Source organism: Anomalospiza imberbis, chromosome Z (assembly GCF_031753505.1).
Source record: "Anomalospiza imberbis isolate Cuckoo-Finch-1a 21T00152 chromosome Z, ASM3175350v1, whole genome shotgun sequence".
NCBI lineage: Eukaryota > Metazoa > Chordata > Aves > Passeriformes > Viduidae > Anomalospiza > Anomalospiza imberbis.
Window position 1 is genome coordinate 49,399,869 of NC_089721.1, and position 27,726 is coordinate 49,427,594.

Sequence of the window (27,726 nt, forward strand, 5' to 3'; positions counted from 1 at the left end):
TGCCACAGCAATTCAGTCTTCATGCAGGTTTCAATGAATAACAAAGGAATCCATTTCTTCAAATAGCATACACAAAGCCACATCTCTTCATTAACTGACTGAATGGTGTTAAAAAGAGAGAAAAAAAGGACTAGAATTTGTAATATCAGCACATGTGAACAAATTCAGTTCTGTAGAGATGCAGTGGAACATACCACAGATATTTTATTGCTTTGAGGCAGAAACAAATATATAATTTATGTGCATTCATGTATATAGACATAAAACACACAAACATCAAGAGAAAAGCATGAACCACTATCTTTTAAAAAGTCCAGTTTTTATTTAAATTTCAAAACAAGCAGGGTACTTGTAGAAAATAATGCAGCATAAGCAATTTTTTATCTAATGTAGCAGTTGAGAAGAAAATGGTCTTAAAATAATTTTTGCCTCTTTTGAAGTCACTTGAAAAGTTTCCTTTTTATCTCAAGAAAAACTAATAAAAGAGTAAATTATTGGTAGTATGGGGTTATGGGGCAACAAAAGTACAGTGTTGAAGAAAAATACATTTATATTTGTCCTGAGCATTTCTTTAATAAGAAAGCTTTCTAAACAAAAGGGGAGGTGTGGTTTGTGTTCTTATTTTAAAACATTTCCATCCTTGTTTTTTTTCATAGACTTACTCCTACGGACTATGAAAATATGGTGAATTAACAGTTCTCACCTTTGAAAAATATTTGCATGTGTTCAAAAGCCTGCTATCCATGCCACCAGTTTTCCAACACATGAGATTGCGGCACACAGAAAGCAGATTTCATTTTGGTAGCAACATTTGGAAGTACAAAGTGGACAAGGACAAAGGACCAAACATGAGAAGCAAACACATTCCTTCCTTTTTAATCAATATCTTGTTGGACTGGTGGGTTTCACTCATTAATCTTTTGGTAAGAGAAAAATGAAACAGATTTACCATTACAGAAAAGTAAAATTGCAAATTAAATTCATTCTAATGAAATTGCTTACAGAGAGTGCTACTTCATCACACACAGCTTCTGTCAAAAGAGTTTGGACTTCAGAGTATTCATTTCTTCAAGTTAATGTATTTATTGGCAAATTATGAATCCAAAAGACCTAAAAACAAACTTTCTAAATTCTTCTCTTACACTGTGCATATTTTTAAAATCATGCAAGTTTCACCTAAAAATACTGTATTTTGTGTTTAATACCTTCAAACAAATCTGAAACTGAACTTCATGTGACTACTGTGCTGCACCTAAATGTTCATTACATTATAGCTGAGCTGGGACATACAAAAAAACTCAAAAAAATAAAATGCCTGGAGGTTTGCAATGCATTGTTTTTAATTTCTTCAGTAACTGTTGCATATTAATCAATCTAGTATTGTATAACAAAGGAAATCAGCAATTAAAGGCTTCCATGCATCCATGGAAGCATCATCATGTAGCATGAGATCCTACAAAATCCTATTATTCACAGGAGCAAAATTAAAAGAACAAGAGGAATCAACAAAGCTAAAAAGTGCTTTTTGTAAGCTGTGCAGAATTTGTCCTTTGCTGAAAAACATGAAAACTCTGCACAGACTCTACGTACAAGACTATTTAATGTAGAATTATAACTCAATTAAGGCAACTATTTCTCTGATCCTGTAATTCTAAGGCATTTTGCAGATGGCTATGAATCCCAGGCTGTAATACAAATTTCTTTCTGTTCTCTATAATATAAAGTCACATATTATGTAAAGACACATTTAATCTTCTGCCTAGGAAAATAAACTTCACAATGTCGGACAAAAGATACACTGCTGTTTGAGATTAATTTAAAATAAGGTAAATTAAATTAATGTATACAACATTAAATGTGAGCATCATCCATATATGTAAATATGATATTAACAATAAAGGTTAATTGACACCCATGTTTCCTCAAGGAATTATCGACCATGTCCCACGGCACAGGGAAAGAAGATTACCAGTCCAGCAGGAAACTGGACATAGCATCACACACAAGGCTGCGCACACAAATTGCACAAGACTGCAACTTGGGACTCCAAGTTAGACTGGAGAATGGTGTGCTACAGGAATAAACATGCCCTTTCTCTGTTCCAATGTGAACAAAAGTGCATCTACACTATCATTAATCATATGAGACTGGTTTGCTTCAGATTTGTCAAAACTAATTCAGCTTTGCTGAATTTAGTGAGAGATACAGGATTTATCTAGACCGGGAGAAAAGGGAAAGGTTATATAAGCTTTGCTTGCATAGCCAGTCAAATTATATTGTTTATCCATGCCTAAACAAAAGGTCACTATTAGCTCAGGGTTAACTAAAACTTCTTAGCTAATCTCTGACCTAATTTTGACCTCTCTTATTAATTGCAGAAAAGCTTTCAGTAAAATATTGGTTAGTTGTGTTTACACATCCCCTCATCCTGCCCCCACCCCACTTCTGTAGTTTCTTGTCTTACAGATCATAAATTAAAGAAAAAATATATTTTTCTAAGATTAATTAGTACCCAATTAGTTTCATGTTGTTACCTAGAGGGGAACTGATAGTAAAGACAAACATTAAGCATTTTAATCTCTTAAATGCAGGAAGCATTTATGTAGAAGAAAGGATTATCAGAACCTTTACTTCACTTTACTTCTCCCTCCAGATCATGAAATATTATTTCAGAAAGCCTGTTAAAATACCTAATTCTTCTGCTTCTAGCAATTCCCATTAGAAAGAGGTACGTTTATATCACTGTTAGAAGTGAAAAACTAAACACATGAAGCCTAGAGGATCTATAATTATGTTAGTTGGTTGTAACCAGACATAATCATTTATCATCGCATCATACCTCTTTCAGAGCAGTTTACACTGGGCGTGTTTAATCCTTTTAGTAGCATAATCATTGTATGTCAGAGTATGGGTATGATGTATTTATATCCACAAGATCTCCCCATCTGAGGAAGACTAATTTTTGCTCAAGTAAAAGCAAAGCACCTGAGTTATAATTCCAAAAATCACTTTTTCTACTTTTCTTTTTGTAAGTCAGAATTGCTCAGTTTCTTGTAAAAACATATGCAGACCTAATTTAAAAATTAAGTCTGAGAGAAACTAAACCCGACTGCATTGTAAAATATATGTAAATTTACAAAAAAGGAGTTCTAATAATAGAAGAAATAAAAATCTCAAAGTTAGAAAGAACTGTCCAAATAACATGCCTTATGTTCATCTGAACTAAAGAATATCAGGAATTATGGTTTGAAAGTCTACTGTAGTTAGATGCTGACGCTAAAAAGCTCCTTAGTAATTCAACATAATTCTAACTGCTAAAGCCTTACCATTCCATCACATCCATATTCATATTTCTTGTCTTTTTGTACTGGTAAAAGCCTCTCCAAAATAAATTCATCCAGTCATACTGAGGATCGTATCTGACACCCAAGTGATAACGTAAATCTAAATGATGTTCAGTTTTCTTCCTCTTCTGTACAGAAAATGAGAATGCTCCTCCTTCATCTGAACAAAGGCTCCTGGATTACTGCATAAATGAAAAAGCTTTTCCATTACTGTTTGTTGCATTGGTAGATAAACTCTTGCCTAAACAGGGCCTAAAAGTTGTTTTATTAGAGTATAGTCAACTGTTTGGATCAAATCCAGATTCATATTCATTTGCTAGCTGCAAATAAATTCCACTGTACAGCCAGTACAGTTTTCTTATATTTTAACATTATTCATCAGAAGCTCCATTCTTCTGAGTTTGCGTTTATTCTTTGGCATGGGCTTGTTATATAAGCCATTTTTGAGAAGATGTTCCTTGCTGTGATGGATCTGGGCACCATGCTGAAGCTGGAAAGAGCATAAAGCTTGAAGCGGATGGAGTATAGTCTGCAGAAACATGAAGGGGTGGGGGACAAAAGAACCCCAAGCTTTTAGTAAGCTTTTAGAGACATCAATTATTACCCTTTTTTTTAGTCAATGACTACTTAAAAATGCTAATAAAATAGAATTTGGATGATAAATGTCATTAAAATATAACCTTTGGAGACACAAAATGTGGACCTGAATAGAAGATGTACTGAAAAGAACCACAGAGCAGTCATACACCACCTGCGTAGTGCCATCCCTCACTCCTTCCTTTGGAACCACTCAATCTTGACTTCAGCCCCAGCCACATTACTGTAAGTTATGGCTTTGACTTGACCTCAGCAATGGACTACAATTAATTACTGTGGCTCAGTCAACAAGCTGCAATAAAATAAGTCACAATAACTAAGCTGTTTCTGCTTGCACAAAAATCCCCTGAGGCAGGGTTTTAGGAAGAGAGGAAGGACTCATGATCAAAGCAGCTGAACTGCAATCCTGGAGACCCAACTGTGTCCATGCTTCTGCGCAGAGGTATTGTGTAGGATAAATGAAGCCACACAAGCCAAATTTATCTCAAGTGGTTCCTAATTGTAGACTCTTCATTTTCTGGTTGCCTGGCTAAGTCGGGGGGGCCCATGTGCAGATGTGTAAAGCAATCGCATGTATAACTGCAGTCAGCAGGAGCTGAGATTCTACTGAGAAAAATATTACTCTTAAGAGCACACAGGAAAATCAAGTGACATACTGGGTATCAAACCAAGTGCACATTTTTCATTTCCATGGCTCTCAACTTCAGTTCACTATCTCATAAGCTGGAAATAGCACTCAGTTCAGAGATGGTATAAAAAATGCATGAATGTAGCTCTTGGCTACTGCAATGCTTAGAGAAAACAGAAATTTTGTCTTTGAGAAGTAGGCTGAGCCAATTCTCAGTAGTAAGGGTGAGTCAGAATATAGGACTGGCAACTATAGACATTAACTAAGCATTCACTGTAAAAGTCCTAGTGAAGGAAAAATAGGTTGTCTTAGCATAACAAAGGAAAAGGTAAGTATAAAACCCCATATATATACACAAGTTTCTTGAAAACCATCTTTACTTGGAGTTCCAATTTCTGAGCCTTTTTTTCTTGTGTGTCCACATACTTTGTTCAAGTCTGAGTTTTATATCCAATTCATTTAATATTAAGGTGAGTCTAGTGTCACAGAAGCAGACACAGAGGTGGCATACTACATATTATGCTAGTTGTAGGAGAAATTTTTGACCTGGGCACCTTTTTTAGTAGGCAGATCTTGATTTCAAAAATATTAGCTAGGTGATGGAGAGCAGTATGAGCACTCCAGGGTGAAGACTAGCATGTAGGGGATACATGGATGGGCTTTAAATCTTTTTTCAAGATCATTCACTACTAAATTCTGGGCACACAATTGAATTGCAGACTTGGCTCTGCGGTGTAAAAGTACTTGTAGGTGTTTTTCAGAGGGCTTATTAAATTGATATGACTAATGTCAGCAACAAAAGATTAAAAAGGATTATTTTCTTAATGACCTCTTCCATCACAGACTAGTGGGATCACAATTTACAAGGAAAGGCTAATGTCCAATTAGTATTCTCTGACCTGGGATAAACTTATATTCAAGAACTATTAAGTCCCAAATTCCTTCAGTGACATGTAAGAGTTGTGAGCTGGCTGGTAGGCAGACATAACCCTCTGGGTTAAATTCCATGGCTGAGGAGTGCAGGAGATCAGAGGACCTGGCTTTAAAAAGCATTTAATCTTCAAGATAGCTGTGAGGGGGTATTCAGATCGTCTCTGCTGTCTAGTTTTTGGAGAAAACAATTTATTTCTTTCCATGCAGTAACATACTTCATCTCCTGTCACAAAATTAATTATGTTTTTCAGAGTTAAAGATCACTTTGTTGTGTTCGCTTTTGGAGCACAACATGAAGGAGTCACAGTAATCTGAACACTCCAGAGTTAATAAATGAAAAATGGTATCCACTGCTGCAGTCTTGTTCTAGTTTGCTATGCAACAAAACTATTACAAATGTCATTAAGATTTTAACTGCCAAGTTTTACATTGATAGCTAAGTACCTTTGCTGCCCCTCTACCATACATAAAAGAAAAACTCAGGTATTTAGGTTTACATACCTCTTGTATACTCTTATTTTTTTCCATGATGGAAAGAGCAACAGCTGCACATTCAAGGGTAGACAGACAGGTGTTTGTTGGTTGTGTACGAATTACATATTGACTTGAAATACTGGGTGTTAACTGCACCTGAAAAATAGCAAACTCTAGTAAAATAAACAGGCCAGGATAATGGGTAACATGAGATACCTATTCTCTACACCAAACAAAACACATCCCCTTTCCCTCTGTGTTCACTTGTCTTTTCTTTTTGCTGTTTAGTCTCCCAGTAGCCAATGCCATGCTACTGTTCAGTGTAATAGAAGTGAGTCACCATCACAAACAAAAACTGCACATCTGTTACTATATGAACATGGAAAGGAAATACAATTTTTGTTAGAAAAAGACTAAGTGAAATTTTAGCAACTGATTTCAGTTGCCATAGATATGCTATAACAAAAATAGAATTATTCACTGATGCTTTTTTTTATTACTCTAAACACACACACATGCAAGCTACAATATGTAGCTATATAGTCATTAACACTTTGTATCTTGGCAAAATATTATTGATCAAAGTTCTGAATCTGACTTCTAGAAACTGTATTTATTCACACAATGCATTAGGTCAGCAATTAGAACTATTTGTTTAACAAAATCATGTCTGAAAATAATTTACTGGCTCTGCCTGAAGTGATAAACACTTTTACACTATCTTGCAAATTAAACGATTTTAAGAAAAGGAAATTTATTCCAACCAACAGCTCCAAAAGCTTTTACCAGGTTTTTAAACAGTAGTTGTAACAACACAGAATTTACACTACTTGACTCCGTGTGAAAATTCAGATATTATTTCTTTATTCCATCTCCACACCTATCTAAAATGCAATTTGCAAAACAAATAATGTTTTAGCAACAGTGTCAGTATTCTTCAACAAAAATTCTCAGTTCTTTTTCCAACAACATTTTAGTGCAATAAAAAAATCCCAGACACATCCTCATAAAAGAGTAAGTTAATCTTCTTTTTTTAAACTCATCCCATCAACTGTCTTTTATTTTTCTTCTTCTTGAAAAAATGAGTGAGTGATCTCTGTGGCCATAATATTGTTCCCAATTTACCTGCCAGAAGTCTTTCATAATTTCTCACTTTATTCAATACTTTCCTCCTTCACTTTTCTTGTTTTTCCTTTTATTTGAATTATTTCACTTTCCTTCATCTCTCTTACAAGCAATTACCAATTCCTTAAAGTTCAAGGTATCCTATTCATAAAATGAAAACTCCAGACTGCTGAAGAGACATAAATGAGTAAGATGAAATTCCACTGCCTTACCTATCCCAATTTAAAGGAAATTAAAAATAGTAAAATAAAAAAAAGGAAACAAGAAAAGAGCAGAAGGCATTCTGGAAAGGACAAGTAAGACAGCTATAAAAACTTAATTTACGCAAATATAGGAAAATTCAGGAAAATGAAGCCTTTCTCACCTACCTTCTTCAATTTGGTAGGGAAAAACCAGAAGAGAATAAAATTACTTAGGAGGGAAAAAAACAGAATTTAGACATCAGTGTAGGTAATGAAAAGAAAAAGAAGATAGTATTTTAATTTGTTACTCCTCAAGGTTTGCTTTGGTTTTATGCCTTCTCTCTGTGACCATGTAGAGATCTTCACCACAACAGAGTAGTTATTTGAAGTATACAGAAAACTATGATGGAAGAAGTGGTCCCTGCTTAGAAACTTCTACCTAGGTATCAAAAAACAGGGTGAATTCAGTCCATCATTTCTTCAACACGTCCTGAGCAGCAAGGTAGACATATTTTCATATTTTTCTCAACAGCTGACAGCTACATTCCTCATGGAGTATCTCTCTAGAGGTTAAAACCACCTGATGGAGCACCTGCAGGCCCACTGGCTTCCTCCTCCTTAGATAGCACCTTGAGGCTTTTCTTCCTAGGATTTAGGAATAGTTCTGTCTGCTGGTTTCTATACTTCATTCCTTGGGTTTCATGCTGAAAAACATTTGAAATAATCTACATTCCAGTGACAGAAAACCTATCAATGACTGCAAGACAACTTCTATAAAGAAAAGCGACCTGCAAACTGCTACACAACCAGGGTGCCAAAACTTAAATGCAGCTGTAACTGCAGCTCTCAAACAACTGACAAGACACAAAAGGGCAACTTTCTAGTACTAACAACAACAGCAGCAGCAACTAAGTTTCTTCTTTCATGAGAAGAAAGAGAAAGGATGGAAACAAGTATCCCCATCCATTTTTCTGAAAAACTACATGTTCCCTGGGATAAGATTAAAATACCATAGAGAGTGGTGGAGATCAGAGGAAGAATACCTGATCAAGACAACTGCCAGCTACAGTTTGTCTCTTAGGCTTCTTTCAGCATGCATTTAACCATACTCTTTAAAGAAGCACAATCTAAATAAAAGATCCCTAGTCACCTGAAATACAGTCAGGGTAGTCTTTGTCTACTGCAAATTGGATAGACATACCAAAGCTCACATCTGAAACAAGGTACATTTATTGAACCAATAAAACACAAAATACCCACTCTGAGCATAAACTGAATGATAAAATAGAGCAGAAACAATATAGAAACCAAAACAAATTAGTATAGTTACTAAATATTCCAGACATAGGAAGATATCTTGTTGTAAAAAAATGCCTAGACATATGAAACATTTGCTTGTCCTCAGACTTGATTGGGTAAGAAGATGACTTATTTCATTTTTCAACAAGAGGTCTAAACTTGCATTGTCTTTCGTGCAGTTAATAATTTCAGATACTGTATTGCAACAATTTCATCCAAGTTTCTGCATTACCTATGTGCATTAATTCTTTATCTGTCACCTGTGTATCTGAAATCCAGGTGAACAAATTTAATTCATATTTACAGAAATATTCATACAATTAATTTAAATAAAATCACACTATCTCTTACACCAGACTTCACAATCTCAGTTCAAAATGAGTATACAGAAATATCCTATTTAAATATATTTCAAAATAACAATTATGGTATTTTAGAAGCACTTCTCCATAAAATGATAGCTACTACAATACAACATCTTGTTTGTTTTTGCTTCAAAGTAATTTGAAAATCATATGCACACTTTGGAATAATATCAGTTTCTAACAAAATACAGAAATGACAAGTTGAAAAAACAGCAGCCAATTTAATATTGCTCAACAAAATAGCAAGAAAGAAGATGGAAACTATCTCAACCAACTCAAACTAGAGATGAATTTAGATAATTTGAATGCAATTACTCACTGGAATTCAGCCAAGACACTGAAATTAGTGTATCTATTCTCTGTAAGTGTGAAGGAGTCTGGGGACTTAATTTCAAAGCCATATGAAGTAGGAAACAACGCATAAAATAAAGTTTCATTTCTATCTGTAAATCAAGACTTCTGCTTCCAAAAGCCTGAATTTCAGCAATTCTCACAAACTGTTACACTAACTTAACACTGGCTTATCTGCCAACGCACCATTCCCGTAGCAAATGCTACAACTTTTGAGCATTTACGAAGGATTTGAACCACAATAAAAATTGTGACCCTTCAGTGTTTCTTGGGGCAGAATTTTTCTTCCTGAGTCTTCCTTGGACATGCTCCAGGACACTGAAGACCCAGCTGATCTTGTTCAGCTGTTCAAAATTGATGGGAGGAAAAGTGTTGCCTTGATGGGGTCAAAGACCTACTGTTTGAAATTTTAAAAATTTAAGTCAGTAAAGACAGGAAACTGATTTCTACTTTTATTTTAAATAATAGAACTGGAGGTTTAGCAGAAAGCTCTAAGTCCTCTCCTTAATATCAGCATCTTTCTACGTTTTTCTATGTTAATTTCTTCATCAAAGAGCAGCCGTGACTACTCTTAGAAGATTTACTCTCACCAGCTTTACTCTCCAAAGAGAACCCAACCTTATGCAAAATTATACTTGGAAAATAATGCATCACTGTTGCAGAGTGTTTCAGGGGGGGACACCCCCCGGGGGCCCCCCCTAAGCTGTGAGTTTGCCGGTAGCAGCAGGCAGCAAGGAGACTCCACACGGCTTCTGGGGGTGCTCATTAGATGAGGGTTTATTGGGGGTCCTGCCCCCGGGAGGCAGCATGGTTTCCGAGGGAGAGGGGGGAAAGGGGAGTGAGGGGGGAAAGGGGAGGGGGAGAGAGGGGCTGAGAGAGCACCAGCCAGGAGAGCCGGCGAAGAGAGAGAGAACCGTCCCCCCCGGCACACTGAACAGGGAGATTCAAAGTGGGCACGGAACAGATCGGGCCAATGGGATTACAGACACAGGATACTGCAGGGGAGGATCACAGGCTTGGAATAAACTGTATATTTTCCAGGGGTGAGACAGAGCATACCATTTAACTAAAATATAATTCCACACATCACCAAGAATTCAAAAAAGTTAGTCCATCTGTCTCACAGGGCACACTAAACAATTCTTCCTGTTCTACAGGCATCTCAAAAAAGGCAGAGGCATAATATACTTTTCTGTGGCTTCTATAAAATACTTAATACTTAAGATCCCTTCCTCTTAATGCTGATAGTGTCTTTTGAAAATCGGAATGTCAGCTTGGGAATTAATTTGCTTAACTTTTCAAGAAAAGTTAGTTTTCAAGAAAAGTACCATCTGTCATCCTGCTTAACACAGGCACTAGTTACTGGTCATATGTTCTACTACTTTAATAAATACCTTTTAGAAAAAAAAATTAGTCATTTGTTTAACTCAAAAGACACAAAAAAAAATCTCAGAAGGAGTACAACTACATCCTGCTATCTTGCCCATCCTTCTAGAAGCTAAGAAAAAATTGCTTTTAAGGTGCTTAAGGCAGTAAGAGCATTCTTTGGAAGATACTGTAAAAACAACCTCAGACAGAATATCGGTGACAGGCAGGGGAAGATCTTTCACTCAGTATCCAGTTTGCACAAACACCTTTTACCTGTAAGCCAAAACAGTTTTCTGTATCTTATAGAAATTTCATGCAGTTAAGTAAAATTACCTTTATGCCAGAAAAGACAGGCTGAGTAAATTTAGTCTCAGCATGCTACTGAAATTTAAATCAAGAATATAAATAAATTATCTTGTTCAAAACCTTGGCTTTAATTTAAAGTGACATCTTAAGAGCAATCTCTTTTTAAAATACTGGAGGGAATAACTGCCATGCAACTGTCACAAATGGACAGCCTGAAAAAGTAGATAGCTGTCACAAAACCCTCGATCCATGACAGCATGACTTTAAAGACTTTGATGGCTGGAAAAAGAGAAACAGAAACCCCAATTTTGAAAAAATGGAAAGCAGAAGATCTGGAGATCTACATCAAAGTCTCATCTGCCAGGCAAGCTTATGAAGCAGGTTCTCCTGGAAACCATGCTAAGGCACATGGAAAACAAAGAGGTGATTGGAAAGAATCAGCATGGCTTAACAGGGGAAATCTTGCCTTCTGCCATGGAGCTACTGGTGGATAAGGGAGCACTGGTGGACAAGGGCAGAGCATTTGACACTGTCTACCTGTACTTACTTTGGAACTTTGGACACTGTTTCACAGGATATCCTTGTCTCTAAATTGGAGACACATAGGGTTGATGGATGGACTACTTGGTGGATAAACAGCTGCCTGGATCGCTGTATGGAAAGAGTTTTGGCAAAGAGTTCCATGTCCACACGGAGACCTGTGGCCAGCGGTGTTCCTCAGGGTCAGTACTGGGGCTGATACTGTTCAACACCTTTGTTGGTGACAGGGACAGTGGCACTGAGAGCACCCGCATCAAGCTCCCTGATGTCACCACGCTGTGTGGGGCAGGAACATGCCGGAGGCAAGGGATGCCAGCCAGAGGGACCTTGGACAGGCTTGAAAAGTGGAACATTGTGAACATCAAGAACTTCAACGAAGTACAAGCACAAGGTCCTACACCCGGGTCATGGCAATCCCAGACACACCCACAGGTTGGGCAGAGAAGTGATTGGGAGCAGCCCTGTGGGGCAGGGCTTGGTGGGGATGGCTGATGGAAAATGAGCCAGCAGTGTGTGCTCACAGCCCACAGAGCCAGACGTGTCCTGGGCTGCACCAAAAGCAGCGTGGCCAGCAGGGCGAGTGAAGGGATTCTGCCCCTCTGCTCTGCTCTCATATTTAAGTACATGTCATATAGGCTATTCATGCCACTTCGTAAAATGACTATGCATCTCCAGTTAATTTCCAGGCATTGTATTTTTTTTGTATTTAGAGAAGAAAAAATCTAAAAAATATTTCTGGTAATATCTCTCTTGCTCTGCTTACATTTTAAAAATTAATGTCAGCCAACAGTTCAATATTTTATGCACTATTCTTTTAATAATTAATGCAACAGGAAAGTGTGGCAAGTAAATTCAGTCAGTGAGCAGAGTATAAACACAGAGAATGGGGTCATGAAATGAAGAAAGAAAAATTAATTACTTGTATTGTCACAGCCATTTAACTATGATTACTTGCAAATATCAGAAAATTGAAAATGTAAATTAAACACTTCAGTGTAAAAATGTAGCATCAATGCAATGATACTGTTCTTTGGAACCTACTAATTATTTTTGCTTTATGTAATTTCTTGTTTTCTTACTGCACGTGAATAGCAGTAAGCAATTCCTTGCATAGGGGAAAAACAGCAGAAGAAGCTCCTGAGAATAATTTTGGCAAGGGCAGAAGGGAACATGAAAAGAAAGAGTAAAAGAATAAAAAAGTATTAAATTAATCTAATATTTGAAAGCAAATTAAATCAAAATTAAATATATTTCCAGTTTACTTTTTACAAAATGTTCATATCCCATGAGAATATCAGCATGGGTACAACAGTACAAAATTTGCAAATGCTCCTGTACTGTTCTAGCACCTGGATATTCAGACATTTGTTGAAGGGTTTGACAAGAATTATGAAAGAAAAGGAAAAAAAAATAAAAGCAAAGCCTCTGCCCAAGTGTGAGGCATCAATTCAGTTTTGTTTGGTTTCAACAATGGTTGTCAGAGGCATGTGGGGGAGAGGTTGCACAGGGCCAGAAGGCAGCTAGGAGAAGATGGAGGAAAGCCTTGTCTCTGGGGAGACTTTGCTTAGCAACCATTTCATGTCTCACATGGGACAGGCAATCAGCAGGGGAACACCGCAAACACTGTACCCCAGAGACACTCTCCAGTCAGACGGTAAAAGGTCTCTGCCAATGGACTGCCCTGGGACATTGGGCCAATGGTCTCCTGTCAGCAGGTGGACTTTGGGAGGAGCCAGGGCGTAAAAAGTAACTTCACAAGAAGCTCTGGGTGGAGCTCTGGGTGGCTCTGTTCTGTTCTTTGCCTTTTGACTCTTTTCAAACATGCTTTTTGAGTGTGGGCTTTTGGCTTGGGGCTGTGCTTTTGCTTTTAAGGCTTGGTGATTCAAGGGGCTTTTTTGAGACTTGCTTTTTGAGACTTCCTTGTCAAAACTTGCTTTTGAGTCGAGTGCTTTTTGAGCCTTACACTTTTGCCCTAGGCCCAGCCTTTTGGCTCTCCTGCCCTCACCGGTTCTTGCTCGCCCTCGCATCTGCCCTTCCTCCCTGTGCCCTTAACCAGCGACCTGCCTGAGGCATCTCTGTGTCCCTGCCTGAGCCCGTGCCTCATGGACATCGACAGCACTCCCCCACCTCCAGTGGTAATGCCCTCTCTTTCCTTCTGTTTCCTCTCACTCTTTTCTTCCTCTTGCTCTGTCTTCTCTAGCCCTCTTTGGTAGAGTAACTCCTTTATATCTTGCTCTCCTGTTACACAGAAATGGTTCTCAGATGCAATGTTTGCTTTGCTTAGCTTAATTTTGTTCCCAACCATCATTATTAAAAGAACTCCTCGCAGTTCCCCCCAATGGAACATGACACCAAGGATAAAGAAATATACACTTCTGACATCTGGTAAATCATCTCACACCTTTCAGTCACAACGAAAATGTCACTGTATTGAGAGGTAATAAATACATACTTATGACCAGAAAAATGTCAGTGACCAGTGTAATTCAAATTAACCTACATGTTCAAGGACAAAATACTGTTGATTGCTCAGCATCATATCTCAACTATGCCTGCAATCCTGACCCAAAATAATCCCCAGTTCTCTCCCTTTGATCTCAGTTTTCTCAAACAGCAATTTCTGACAGTCCTAGCATAAAACATTTTGTCTTGAGTTCGAAACTTTTTTAATGTTTTCGTTGTTATAAGACAGCAGCTAAAAACTTAACACATCAAACATTTCACAATATGTAACAGATGTTAACTATTATGTTTATCTTACAAGTCACCATACACAGGATAGGTTAAGAACTACTTACTTAATGAAAACAAGTTTTCTTGCTACTGCAAAAATTGCACAATTGGAGAAAAACCAATGTAACACACAAACAAAAAATTACTATCAAGGCTCACAGAGCCTCCTTCACTCTGAGGACAAGTGGGCTACTCTGTGGGATTATTAGTAAAATCACCAGTGTCATACACAGATAGATAAGAAATGTGTTTGGAACAAGTCAGTGAAAATGCACTGTTTTTCTTCCATAAGTATGGATGGATGGTTGAATCAATACTTTCCAGGACCAGCCTTACTACAGTTTTTCCTGCTGCAACCACTGTGGCTGGCCTTTGTTGCCTTGGGTTTTAATTTGCCTCCTGCCCACCTGCACTCTTCCTTCATGGCCATACTTCTTTCCCTTGCAGAATTAAACTGGGCATTGTTCATTTATTTAGGTTCTATGGCAAAATTTAGTATTGAATTTCTCTCGTGCAAATTGTAATCTGCAACAAATAAAAATAGAGAGAGCAAAGCATAAAGGTAAAAGTAGACTGTAAAAAAATTCATTTACTACTTGGCACTATTTATTATTTAGCCCTCATAAAACACTTGCTGAAGTCTCGTAACTGTGGAGATAAGAAAAAGTATTTTTCTCTGCATCTCCTGAACTCATTGAATAGGAGATTTTATAAAAACTTCAGAGAGTAATCAGAATAAGACTCAATTAAGATACAGCCAGATGACAATACTGACTCTTGATATTTTGCTTTTACTTGTGTTCTGGGTGTTTTCTGTGTGAAGATGAACAAATGATTTTATATTTCTACTTTTACATTAATTGTAATCCACTCTCAGAGTGTTAGGACAGTTTGCTATACAACATAAACTGTATAACACTTGTGTCTGTGAGCACTAACTGCATTAGAAGGAAGTTTTGACTTTCTCTAGAAGGAATTTATCTAAATGGCATAGTACACTTTTAGAGTAACGGCTTGCTCTATCAGTGAAACTCCTCTGATTTTTGAACATGCTTTCAGAAACAAAATGCTACTCATTTCTTAATCCTCTAGGCTTGAAAATGTCAAATTCCCAAATAATGTTTTATTATCTGAATATACCAGAGGACTAGATCACAAACCCCACTTACTGTTAAAAAGTATAACTATTCAATGAACCTCAAACCATTACAGTTTCTCCACTAACTCATTCATGACTTTACCCATCATTAATAGAAAAATAAAAAATTAAATTCACCATTTTCTCAGCTATGTATAGTGCATAGCTGAGCAAATTAAATTATGCATTAATTTTGTATTGATAGTTCTGGTATTGCTGCAAGTTGAATTGCTGACAGAAGACCCTACAGCCAACTACAATTCAGTGTCCTACATCTTTTGACACTTTATCATTTCATCACATCTGCCATACAATTTGCTTTAAACCAGGTGGCATTTTATGACTTCCTTCAGAGGAAACCCATGGGACTCTCCTACCTGGTAACTCCAGCAGCACTTCAATTGAAAAGTGGGTAGACCCCTAGAATAATGGGGTTTTTTAATGTCTTTTCTTTTAAATAAAAAGAGTGGCAAGAGTTTGTCCCTTGCTTTCCATACTCCATGAGCAGTTCCTTTCTTTCTTTCTTTCTTAGTGCTCAGTGAGATCCTGAGAATAACTGGCATGTCCCTTCACTGATTCCTACAGAAGAGGGTTTAGAATGCTCTGCCGAAGAATCCCTATAATGACAGAGTTTCAAGCAAGCTGTTTGATAAGACTTACTCTCAGACATCCCATACCATATGTGAATCCAGGCTTACCCAGCAGAGGCAACACAGAAACCACAAACACAATCCAGTAAGTGCTACTCACTTTGCACAACATGAAGTTTTGACAAGAGCAACAAGGAAAGTTTGCAAAGAATTCTTAACACAGATGTTAATGTGACTGACTGGTGAAAGATCAAAACTCTGGAATCTCAAAGACCAGTTTGTGTTGATAACTACTCCGGCATATTACATGATGGTCAGTGGATAATTGAAAATAAATAGAAATGTCTAAGTGTTTAATAAATATTTAATCACACCATCTTCCAAACTGTATCAGCTTTGGGCCATGTTTCTCAGAAGCTGAGGATAAGAAAAGCACCCGCTGCCTGACAAATTGGTGAAGTTCTCTTCCATTGACTGGAGTTCTAGACAGCATATAACCTTGACATTTCAAATTTATAGGGCCTTTTCAGAAGACAGCACATCAACTATAAAGTGGCATCATTGCTTTAATTAACCAGTTTATGAGGTCAAAGAACACAGTTTCTTATCATTGGTAACACCTTTTGTACACTTTTCTTTTGTATGGAACACAGTGAAGCATTTTGAGGGTTTTTTTTAGTACTATGGTATTGTAATTTAACAGTAAGTGTTCTTAACAACCTGATTATATTATTCGCAAACAGAATTATGTTTAGCAGACTGTACCCACCTTATGCAGAGAAAATATCACAAAAAGGCCAGACAGAAGGAAGCAAATAAACTCAGCAGGAATGACCCTTTGACAAGTGCAGTGCTGAGTAAAAACATTTGTGTGGTACCTTGAAACTTTGCAGTTTATTGCCACAAACAAGTTCATAAATCACCCTGAAGATCTTGCCTCAAAACCATTATGTTTACCTTTAATAGGCAGCAAATGTATAACCTATTTTAACAGCTTAATGATGATGCATTTTACCACAGGATTCCTAGGATCTCATATAAATATGAGCAAACAGTTTAAAAAAAATGTTTGAAGAAAGTAAGCATATGGTAGCATTTACCTCGCCTACTAGCAGATCACATTTTTTCTAGTTCATTTCAAGCCCATCAGACTGTATAATGAAGTAAATAAATTCAATAGGAAAAATGGGGAAAACTGAATTTAAGAAAATGTTTAACTACTCTGGGCAAAATTTGGCTAGGATACCTGAGCTGAAAGCCCATCATACATAGGAAGACAAAAAACTCAGGTTTATTTATGTATATATTTTCACAGAATCATAGAACAGTTTAATTGGAAGGCACTTTTCAAGGGTCATTTAGTCCAGCCCCCCTCCACCTGGCTTTGCTGAACCTCATAAGGCCAGGTTCCATAGGTCCACTTCTTGAGCTTGTTCAGATCCCTCTGAATGACGTCCCATCCTTCAGGAGTGGCATCCCACCACTCAGCTTGTAGTCATGTGCAAATCTGCTGTGGGTGCACTTGATCCCTTTGTCTGTGTCATTACTGAAGATACTAAATAACACTGCTTCCAGTAGAGACCACTGAGGGTACCACTTGCCACTGATTGCCATTGGAACCATTGACCCTCACTAAGCCACTACCCTTTGGATGTGACTGTTCACCTACTTCCTCATCCATCTAACTGTATACAATCCAATCCATCTCTCTCCAATTTTAGAGAAAAGGAAGTTGTGGGGGACCCTGTCAAAAGCTCTACAGGAGTCCAGACAGATGACACCTGTAGCACTTTCCTGTAGCCCTGTCTACTGAGGTAGCCCCTTCATTGTAGAAAGGGGTGGAACTAGATGATTTTTAAGGTCCCTTCCAACCCAAACCATTCTATGGTTCTACAACTTGCAAGAGAAATTTTTATATACACTACAGAAGACCTTGAACTAATTGCCAAGGCAGTAAAAAGCAAGTAAGGTGAGCTGCAATGAACTCAGGTACAAATAAATACTGGAGAGCGTATCCAAGAGACTGAGCGGATTGCTGACTGGAACATTTTGGGCACATGTGGGGATAAAGGGCAGGTTGGGCCTTGCCTTTGTTGAGGCAATGCCTTGCACCACACATGTCCCCCCTCCCCGGGCCTGTACCCAAGCCCTACAGTGGCCACCAGTCTCTGGCATGACAGATGCAATACTCCACACCTGGTCCTGGAGCCCCAGTCTCACCCCAGAGCAGCCAGATGAGGGAAGTCCCACCTGGGGAAAGGGCACAGGAAAGCTAAAGGGTAGTTCAGCCAGGACATGAAGCAAGCACAGATCTTGACTCTCTATCCTGCTGGACTTCCTATCAGTTGAACACCATAAACCAGAAGTGTATGCTGTTTTCTACAGCTTTTCTGTCTTTCTCTCTTTCATCTTCTAATTTCCTCTTCCTGGAGTTTTGAGAAACTTAAAAAACTGGATGGGCTTGGAGCCTGCTAAGTTGAATGGGGCATCAAGTTAATGCTTTGTGAAGTGTTTTATGTTGATTGTATGTTGTTTTAAACTTTTTGCCAGTTCTTTGCTTTTCTGAAGTTGCCATTAAAGCTATCTTTTTTGTTTGACTGCTTGAGGATATCTTGTCAGCATTTCTCCCATGCATCTAACTCCAAGTATGTGAAAAACTGTGAGCCCCTCTTTTAAGAGGCTTGTCAAACCTTTTTCTGGGGGCTTTACAGGTATTACTTTACATGTGATGGAAGTAAATCTACAAAGACTGCATATTAAGAGAGAGTCTTGCATAAAGCTGATCAGCCATCATATTGGATTACTACTACCAAACAGAAGGTCAGCAAATTGGAATCCCAGTTACAAATAACAATTAAAAGAATTTCTGTACTGAATCAACAGTTTTTAAATTTGTATTACTACAAGAAGTGTTCCAGGTGTATTTTGTGCAAAGATTTCAATGCAGAAAAAAAATCTCATCATCAATGGTATTGCCTAAATGCATGACAATTTAACAATTCCAAATCTGGTTCAGGATTTGAAATATTGTCTTCTATGTATGAAAATTCCAAAATGTACATAGATAATATAGTTAGATACCTGAGTTCTCCTCTAGTTGTTTGTGAATTTTTATGCACTTCAATAGGAGGTTTCTAGGCCTGAGAGGAACAGCATGCCTGCATTCAAGCAAGCAGATGTGCATCTAGCTCTTGGGCACTGAAGTTTGCATCAAATTTATTATTATAATCCCAAAATCATATTGCTGATAAGTAAATTGCCCAGTTAAGAGATGTAAAAAACCAGTTTTTTAATACGCTTTCATTAACATTTATCTCCAGTGAATTTTCTGTGCTGTATTAATGTCCAGTTACTGAAATTCACACTCCTTACAGAACTCTCCACTGAGTTATCACTACCACTTTCAATAACTTACTGTCATGATGACATTTTGTCACTTAACTATTATACCTGCAGTATTACTTCAGAATATGTTGAACAACACGGATTCACTGCAGGCTCCACTAACAATTTCTCTACAAACCATAAAATAAAATTACAATCACTATGAAAACAGACCAATTACTGGCGCCTTGTTCAGCATTTTTGATACAAGACAGCATTTCTTTGTATGACACTTAGTTCTATTGAGGGTATTTGGTGAGGGATCTGCAAAAAGTGACCTCTGCACACTGATTCAGTCAGATTGCTTCTGAAGGAGCCATGAAGCAGATGGGTAAACAGCTTCAGTAGACTTATAAGATATGTCAGTTGTTTTCAACAGTTGCATTGAGCTAGATCAATACTGCACATATATCCCTGGATCTCCTAATCCTATTCTTAACCAGATTTTCTGCCAAGTTATTGGTATTACTGCAGTGTACCTAGATATGTGAAAAGATAAGCAGAAACACAGCCAACAACATGAAGTATTCATGCAATAATCAGGGACTGTGTTAAACTGTGATGTTAAGACTTTCTGAGTCTTCACTGTTGACTGGGTAAGAAAGCATGGACACACGACTGTCCTCAGAAAACTGACAGTTCTAGAGCTGAACATAAATTTTGTGGCCAAAAGATCATTCTGGATACTTTATCCTTATTTCAAGAACTTCCTTTGCATCAATTGCCCTGGAAGTTTTGAGTATTGGAGGAATAACTTTTCCTCCTTAGAAAAGTCATGCATCACCTTATATACATATCATGCAGTCTAACACACAGGAGATTAGCACTCTTCTGATGCAGATATGTAAATAAATCAACAAAATTATAATTACAATTTTAAATTACATTAATTACATGGCCCTCAGTAAAAATGATTTTATAGAAAGTTTGCTTTGCATCAGTTGAAATACTTTCTATTAAAGGTTATTTTTCTACAAGGGTTACTGCAAATAGATGCTCTTGGTATTGATAAAAAACTCTAGTCTCCAAATCTCTAAATGTTCACTAAAATGATGGTATAGGCAGTGTTCGTGAAAATCTCTGAATAACAATTAGTCTTTACACATACATTCTTGCAGTTTCTGGATGGTTCTGCTATAAATTCAAAAAATGGTAATTTGAATTCTCTTGCAGGAGAAGAAATAAGCAAATTATTTTCAAATGTTAAAAGAGCAGTTACATTTAGTCAGATTTACTGATGATTCCCTCATCTCAAAACTACCTCTTATTTTTTAAAAGCTCAAGCAGGACTGCAGACAGATCTGTCAAATTCTTTTAGAAGTGACATCTTGGGCTCCAAGAAAGCTGCTTAGAAAATAAATTCCACCTCAGGGAAGGAAGGGTGAGAAGGAAGAGAGAGAAAGAGCAAGAGACCCCAAGCATAATCTAAAGTTGGATATCAGAATATCAACTTGCTTGAGAACCAGTGCTTGACAATACAAGCATACATTACAAATGCTCATGACTAGTCAAGCAGATTTAAGTACACAGTGCAAGCTGAACTAAACAGTAAAGCTCAAAGGTTAAAAATTTGCTGTAAGAAACCAGATTTCAGATGATGATACCAATTTTCATGCAGTGAAGAAAGTATAAGGAAAACAAAATAGATGTGTTAGAAATTGTGAAGGCATGATGGGAAAAGAAAATGAGGTGTTGAATATATGAATAATAGCAATAATAGCTGTGATGAATGCATAAATAGGATAATTTGTTGACACAATGCTTCTGACATTATTATGCCCATTAAGTAGCAGAAGAGTGCATCAACAAAAAATTAAAAAGTCACAATGAATATAAAGCTTCCCCCAACCTTCAACTGAGCCCACTCATGTACAAGCAGACACACCATTCAGACTAATAGTGAGTTAGGGCAGAAACAAGAAGTTAAGCAGTCTGTGCAAATGGTAACATTAAAACTGGAACACTAACTTGATGAAAATTTTCTGTAGTCTTCTGAGATATTTACAAAGTATTTTGTCATTACAAAATGTCAAAGCATTACAGATTATTAGGCAAAAATGTAACACATAACAACATAGGCAGAAAAAGCAAAAAAAATTAACAGTGAACTACACTTTCTGCCCCATAACTGACTGTCTAAAATAGAATTTTTCTTGACTGTTGGCTAGATCAATGCTGATGCCTCAGCTTAAAATTAGAGGGAAATACAGTTTCCATGCACCTTTCCACATTCACTTAAACTATTTATTTGTACGTGAATACCAGAAAATGAATTCTTCTTCCCACCCCTCAATATTCTCAAAATAAAATGTGATGACACTGAGGTGGTGAGAGCTGCTCCAGAATCTGGGCAGGGACAGTCGCCTTGGCATCAGCACGGCATGGTGCAGTTCCCAGTGCCTTCGCTGCTCAGTCTCATCACGCACATTAATATGCATTGTTCGTGACCCAAACCTCCTCTCGCCTGAGAAGGGAGCACATGGGCACCAGGAAAAAACAGAATCCAAGAGGTGCAAAAGCTCTGCTGAGCCCTGAATTAGAGCCAGTGTGCCCCAAAGAGCACTGAGCCACCCTCAGGGCTTAGTCACTGCCAGAAGGGCAGACAAGGCAAGGGGAGAACCCTATTGTCCTGTCCCCAGGTTTGAGCCAGATGAGATGACAGGTGAGCAAGGACAGATGTGTGCCAGTAGGACTCATGGACATGGCCTCACACAGAAAGAAGCACTGTACCTCTGGGACAAGCATGGATCTTGGAGGTCCAGGATGGGAGGCAAACACATACAACAAACAAGGGATTCAAAGCCTTCATCTAAAAGATGACCAATCTCCCCACCAGTGGGCACAGGGCTCAGTGCAAAGCCCATCAAAGCCTCAGAACAATCACATGCTTCCTCAGATCCCACCACATTTAGCCCTGGAACCCAGCTCTGCCTCAATGTCACAACAAGATATCCTCAAAATACCCCAAGAGTGGGGAAGGAGGGAGCTGTTCTGAGCTGGCTGCACATTGGGCAGCCACAAGACCAGGAAGATGGCAAAAACAATAAGAAAGAAGAAAACTGAACTATCCAGAAAGTGCCTGTAAACTTTTTCTCTTTATTTCCCATCCCTTCCAAAGAAAAGCCAGCAAAGCCAACAACCGCTGCATAGCACTTTCCATACATTTTTAAGGGATGGGTATTTATTTTCTACAATTATCCAGCATAAGTATGATAACCCAAAGATTTTCACTGGGTTTTTAAAAAAGGAAAACAATATCAAGTGATAGAAATAATTCACTCAGGTTTGGGATAGCAGATTCCTGGATTTACAACAGTGATCCAGATATCCATAAATAAAAATTATTTCTGTATTGCCTACTTCCGATGAAACAATAAGCACTTGGGATAGATTGTCTTCTTCTTATATATATGGTTTTCAGGTTAACTTTTTCAAGTCTTATTTGGTGCTGAAGGAATAGAAGGCCAAAAGCATGAGTTTAGTCATCTCTTCCCACTATGCTCTGCTTATCTCCGCATAAACAGAAGCAGCTTCACCCACAGTGGCCTGTGATTGCTTCACACAATACACCACCACATGAACTGTGCCAAATGGCTAGTTCTTCTCTCAAACTAATTGCATCAACTCCTCCAAGGTAAGTGAATTCCTTCTCTATATCCCCTCTGCAACGGCAGTTGTTGCACGAAAGCCTGCAGACCTCTTCCTCAGTTGTGGCTATGCAAAACAGCCTGGGATAATGTGCTTCTCCAGAGGGTACTAGTTCATGGAGTACCCTATATAATCAATGTAATAATCATATTAAAGACTATTAAAGTCATATAAGGAGCAGCTGAGAGAGCTCAGGGTGTTTACCCTCAAGAAGAGCAGCTCAGGGGAGACCTTATCACTCTCCACAACTTTCCTGAAAGGAGATTGTAACCAGGTGGGGCTCTTTTCTTCTCCCACACAATTAAAAATAGGACAAGAGGACACAGTCTAAAACTGCCCTAGGGGTGGTTTAGGCTGAACATTAGGAGGATTATTTTTACAGAAAGGGTGACTGGGCACAGGAATGGGCTGGTCAGAAAGGCAGTGGAGTGAGTCACTGTCCCTGAAGGGGAAAAGACTTTTAAGGAAATACTGGGTGTGGTGTTTGGTATCAGTGCCAACAAGTTTACAAGGTGGTGTTCTGTCCTAGGTTGAACTTGATGATCTCAAAGGTCTTTTCCAATCCAATTTATTCTGTAAAGTCACCTTAAGCCCAGTGCATCATAGGTTTTTGCTAAAAAGTTTGTCTGAGTTCATGCTTTGTAATTTATGAAAAAAATTCCATACCAGAAGAATGATTCTGGATCAAGACATAAATTTGCATTTTTCTGACAAAGTTAAATATGTTAGATTCATATATATGTATTTCCTCTGGGGCTTTCTGGAAGAGCGCAATTTAAATTTCTTTTAACATTTTTTTCAAGGAAAAATGCTCTGCTGACTGAGCTGTTAATTAACACAGCTTTTATTGGAGATCTCAAGATTTTAATACTAATTTAAAACAACAGCAAAGTTTATTAAAATATCCCACAGTATCTTAATAATCATTCAACATAGCAGTTTGTATTACCCAAAATCAGCGAAGCTGTAAAGTAATACAATTAAATATTCCTTTCAATGCCTCCAATCTATTGTGTCTTTGTAGTTAAGAACTGCTAACCTCTTCATTACTAAAACATCTCTTTTCTACCTCCAGAATATTGATTAAAAGCACAAATCACCATTTATTGAATAAGTCTAGTTTCTTTTTGTATTACAGATAATGCCAATAGGTATCACATCCTCTTCACTTTTAACATCCCCTCTATATAGCTGTTGTCATAACCACCTCATTCTCTCTCTGGGGCCAAAGCCTGCCTTCTTGAATTTCAAATATAGGAATATTCTACTTACTTTTGTCTCAAAAAATTGCAATACCAACCCAAAGTTTGAAGATATGATCAGCAAAAGCTTTTTTCAAATAGAGAACCATTTACATAGTTCATTTAAATATGAATTATGATGTAGAAAACCAGAAATAATGTAGAAATAGTAAAAAGCCAGAAAAACCCTAAAGTGTTGGCCATTATATCTAGCTCAGTGAGAAAGATGAAACAGAACATTGCCAAAGGTTGAACAAACTTTAGACCCTAACAGTGCTGGTGTTTACTTGCAGACAGTTTTATAACTACCGTCTACCACATTACTGCTAATTTTAACCATTAAGAGGTTTCTAGGGGCTGCACAGGTGCCTCTAGCTAATTTCAACAGTAAATGACCAAACTTAGTCTAACATGCAGGTGTGTACATAGCGCTCCAACACAGCCTTTGTACTGCTCTGCACTCAGTGGGTGTCTTCACTGAACCTTACCTGTCTCACAGGTGACTGTTTGCAGCTACAGAACAAGTTCTAACTTGGCACAGCACAGGAAAAATAAAGCTAAAATAACAGTTAAACCACTAAATGTAACCCATACACTTGATCTAAGAGACTGAAGTCAGCCAGGTCACACTTCAACATGGGAAAACAGTTTTTCCTGCAGGAAGCTATTTTTGTACTTGGGAACTCCAACAATGCCACCATAACACATCCATGTGATTTGAATAATAGAAAGTATCAAGTAGCATATAAAATAAAATCAAACCAAATATTGATTTTAGATGTGATATATTTACCAGATGGATTAAACCATCTACCATAGTTTAAGAAAAAACTAATACTTTTATTAACTTAATACTTCAAGAATCACTGTATCACTGTATTCAAGGATTTAAACCCTTTAAAAAAAGAGCAGCAAAGCAATTCCAATTCAAAAGAAGGATAGGGATGGCAGAAAAAGGGGCCAGATAAGAAGTAGAGTGTTGATGAATAAATGCAAATGTTAAAGACTGCAATCGATGCAATACAGAATTCAAGTATGCACAAAGAAGCAAATCTCCTAAGAATATTTTTATATTCATGCTGTCTGCTGATGTTTTTCCCTAGAGGTTGAAGTATGATCCTTTGCATCACTGTGTCACAAATCAATGCCTCTGAACTTCCTCAGAAATGAAGTCTGTGACTTACCCCAGTGACAAACCACATCCAGTCGTTACTTCTGCAAAGTCTTACACCCTGTACAGAGGTGCCAGCTTGCAGGGAGGGAAGTACCCAGTTATCAACTTCCATCCAGAAAATCTCTCTGGGCTGTCACATCTTTATATGTTTTTATCCATGTTCATGTACAGAGGGTTATAGATTAATGCCCTACACCTAAATTTGCTCCTACAGCTATAAAATTTTGTACAAAACATCTTAACATACAGAAAACAGTTATGGGCAAATTATGTGTCTATAAAATCACATGTAGATGTGATTTATATATAGTCTTTGTGGTGCAATAACCTCCTATGATAGGAACACATCTGTTTGTAAACCTGAAATGTTTTTTTCATTTCTTGTAGTGGACAGATACATCTTAATATCTTGGTGAAATCTACTGCAACAGTAAAATAAATGTAAAGTAACAAACTAGGTATTATGGATTTTTTTTAAATATAAATTATTTATATATTTATTAATTTTGTTAAATAAGGTTTCATGCATTATAGTCAACACTACTGTTCAATTTTGCAAGAGTTTTTTGGTGTAGTATCTTAGCACATTTTCATTACATTATCTTTACTTGTTCTATCACTTCAAAGTCTTTATCAGTTCCAATTTGCCTTAGGCAGGATTTAATACTTTTAAAAGCATTACTTGTATGTAAAATGTTCCATAAGTTTGCTGTCCATTATTTTAATAAAATAAATATTTTAGCAGTCTCAGAGATACTAATTATGATCCAATGATGAAGGGATTTTTTTTTCCATTAGTAAAACTGTTGGTATTAATATTTTTTCTAAAATACACTTTCAGTTATGTCCCTGAATAAAAATGGCAGCTTTATCAAAAAATTTAATGTAGACAAACAATCCTAGTCTGATGAAAATACTTAAGATATAGACACAAAATTATTCATACAGTCAAATGGACAGTATTTGTAACATGTTACCTGAGACAGAATTTTTAATATGGTGGAGACCACATATGAGAAGAGTGTGACCCTTTCCTAAGAGGATGAAAATTCAACTTTCAGCGTTCCTATTTCTGCAATGTAAAATACTTATGCGGGGAAAAAGAAACGCTTATTTCAATCTATGTATTCTAAAATCTTAAACAAGATACTAAAATTTTCTACACAAATTAGTTTTCAATTTTGTAAAACAATGATTCACTATGAAGTTACATACACTAACTCAAAAACAAAGAAAAGCAAATTTCAAGTGAGAAAGTAGAAACCCTCAGTATTTACAATCATCTTTTTTACAAACTTACAGATTGCTTAAATAATTGCTTAAGCTGTTAAAACCACTCCTTTCTGATTGATCAGAAGTAAGCATCTATTAGACAAATTTTGAATTTTTATTTTACAACTTATAACTCACCTGCTTGGGAAGGCGGAAGAGAGAATTTTTGTAAAATATATCTTTAGCCTGACTCCATGTTCCATCGATGATAATCGTAACAGATGGACTAGAAGATATCATTGCAACTTCTTCCAAATTTGTTGCTTCAGCTCCAGGATACAAAATTAGAGTATTGGGATTTCTACACACAGTTGCTAATTCAGGATGCCTTCAATGCACAGAAACACAAAATTAAATTAATTATTGAAAGATTTCATGACATACACATACTTTCAAATATTAGCTCCCACTCATCTCCACCAAATTTTCCTTAGAATGTCTCTTTCTCATCTATCACTTTCACCTTCCAACACTTCAGAAGTTGCTGGTTTTCCCCCAGCTTCTAAGTGGGGGCAGTCAAAAAAAAAAAAAACCACAAAAGTGACCAATGAAAGCTGAATAAAGCAATGTATCATATCTTTTCCAATGCTTAATCACTAGTCTAATGAGTATTGGAGCCAAAGACATTTTGAATTGTTTACCAAAATTTAATACATGTATTCTAGAAAAATTTGTTCAAACACTTGGCATAAAATTACTGCAATTATCCCATTTTTAACCTTCTATATATAGAGCATATTAGCAATTCATGGTCCACACCTACAGGACACTTTTGAAAATGTTATAATTTCCATTGGTTTGGGTTTTTTTTAATTACTACTTATGCTAACTGGTACAGTTATAGTTCCCATACTTTTACACTCTCTTCTTCCTTCCTGTTGGCTTCTACATTTGTCAATGGTACCACAGGAGTAACAACTGTCTATTAAGTGTACAGTTAATGTACATGGAAACTCCTGAAGTTTTTGCGGGACACCACTGTCTTAGTCTATAAAAACCTGTGAAAGACGTTGTCATTTAAACAGTAGTCCAGG

The 27,726-nt window shown here is 37.2% G+C and overlaps 1 protein-coding gene across 2 annotated transcripts in view; it reads right to left on the reverse strand.

The window, feature by feature from the left end:
- Nucleotides 1–300: 300 nt before the first annotated feature.
- The window catches only part of DTWD2 (DTW domain containing 2), a 66,251-nt gene continuing 38,825 nt past the window's right edge, over nt 301–27,726 (reverse strand). For both annotated transcript variants that reach the window (XM_068177230.1, XM_068177231.1), the window contains exons 4-6: nt 26,831–27,020; nt 6,004–6,132; nt 301–3,873 (exon numbers count right to left, since the gene is read on the reverse strand). In XM_068177230.1, the coding sequence (XP_068033331.1) occupies nt 3,703–3,873; nt 6,004–6,132; nt 26,831–27,020 (490 nt within the window). In that variant the 3' untranslated portion in view covers nt 301–3,702. The remainder of the gene's footprint in view (nt 3,874–6,003; nt 6,133–26,830; nt 27,021–27,726) is intronic.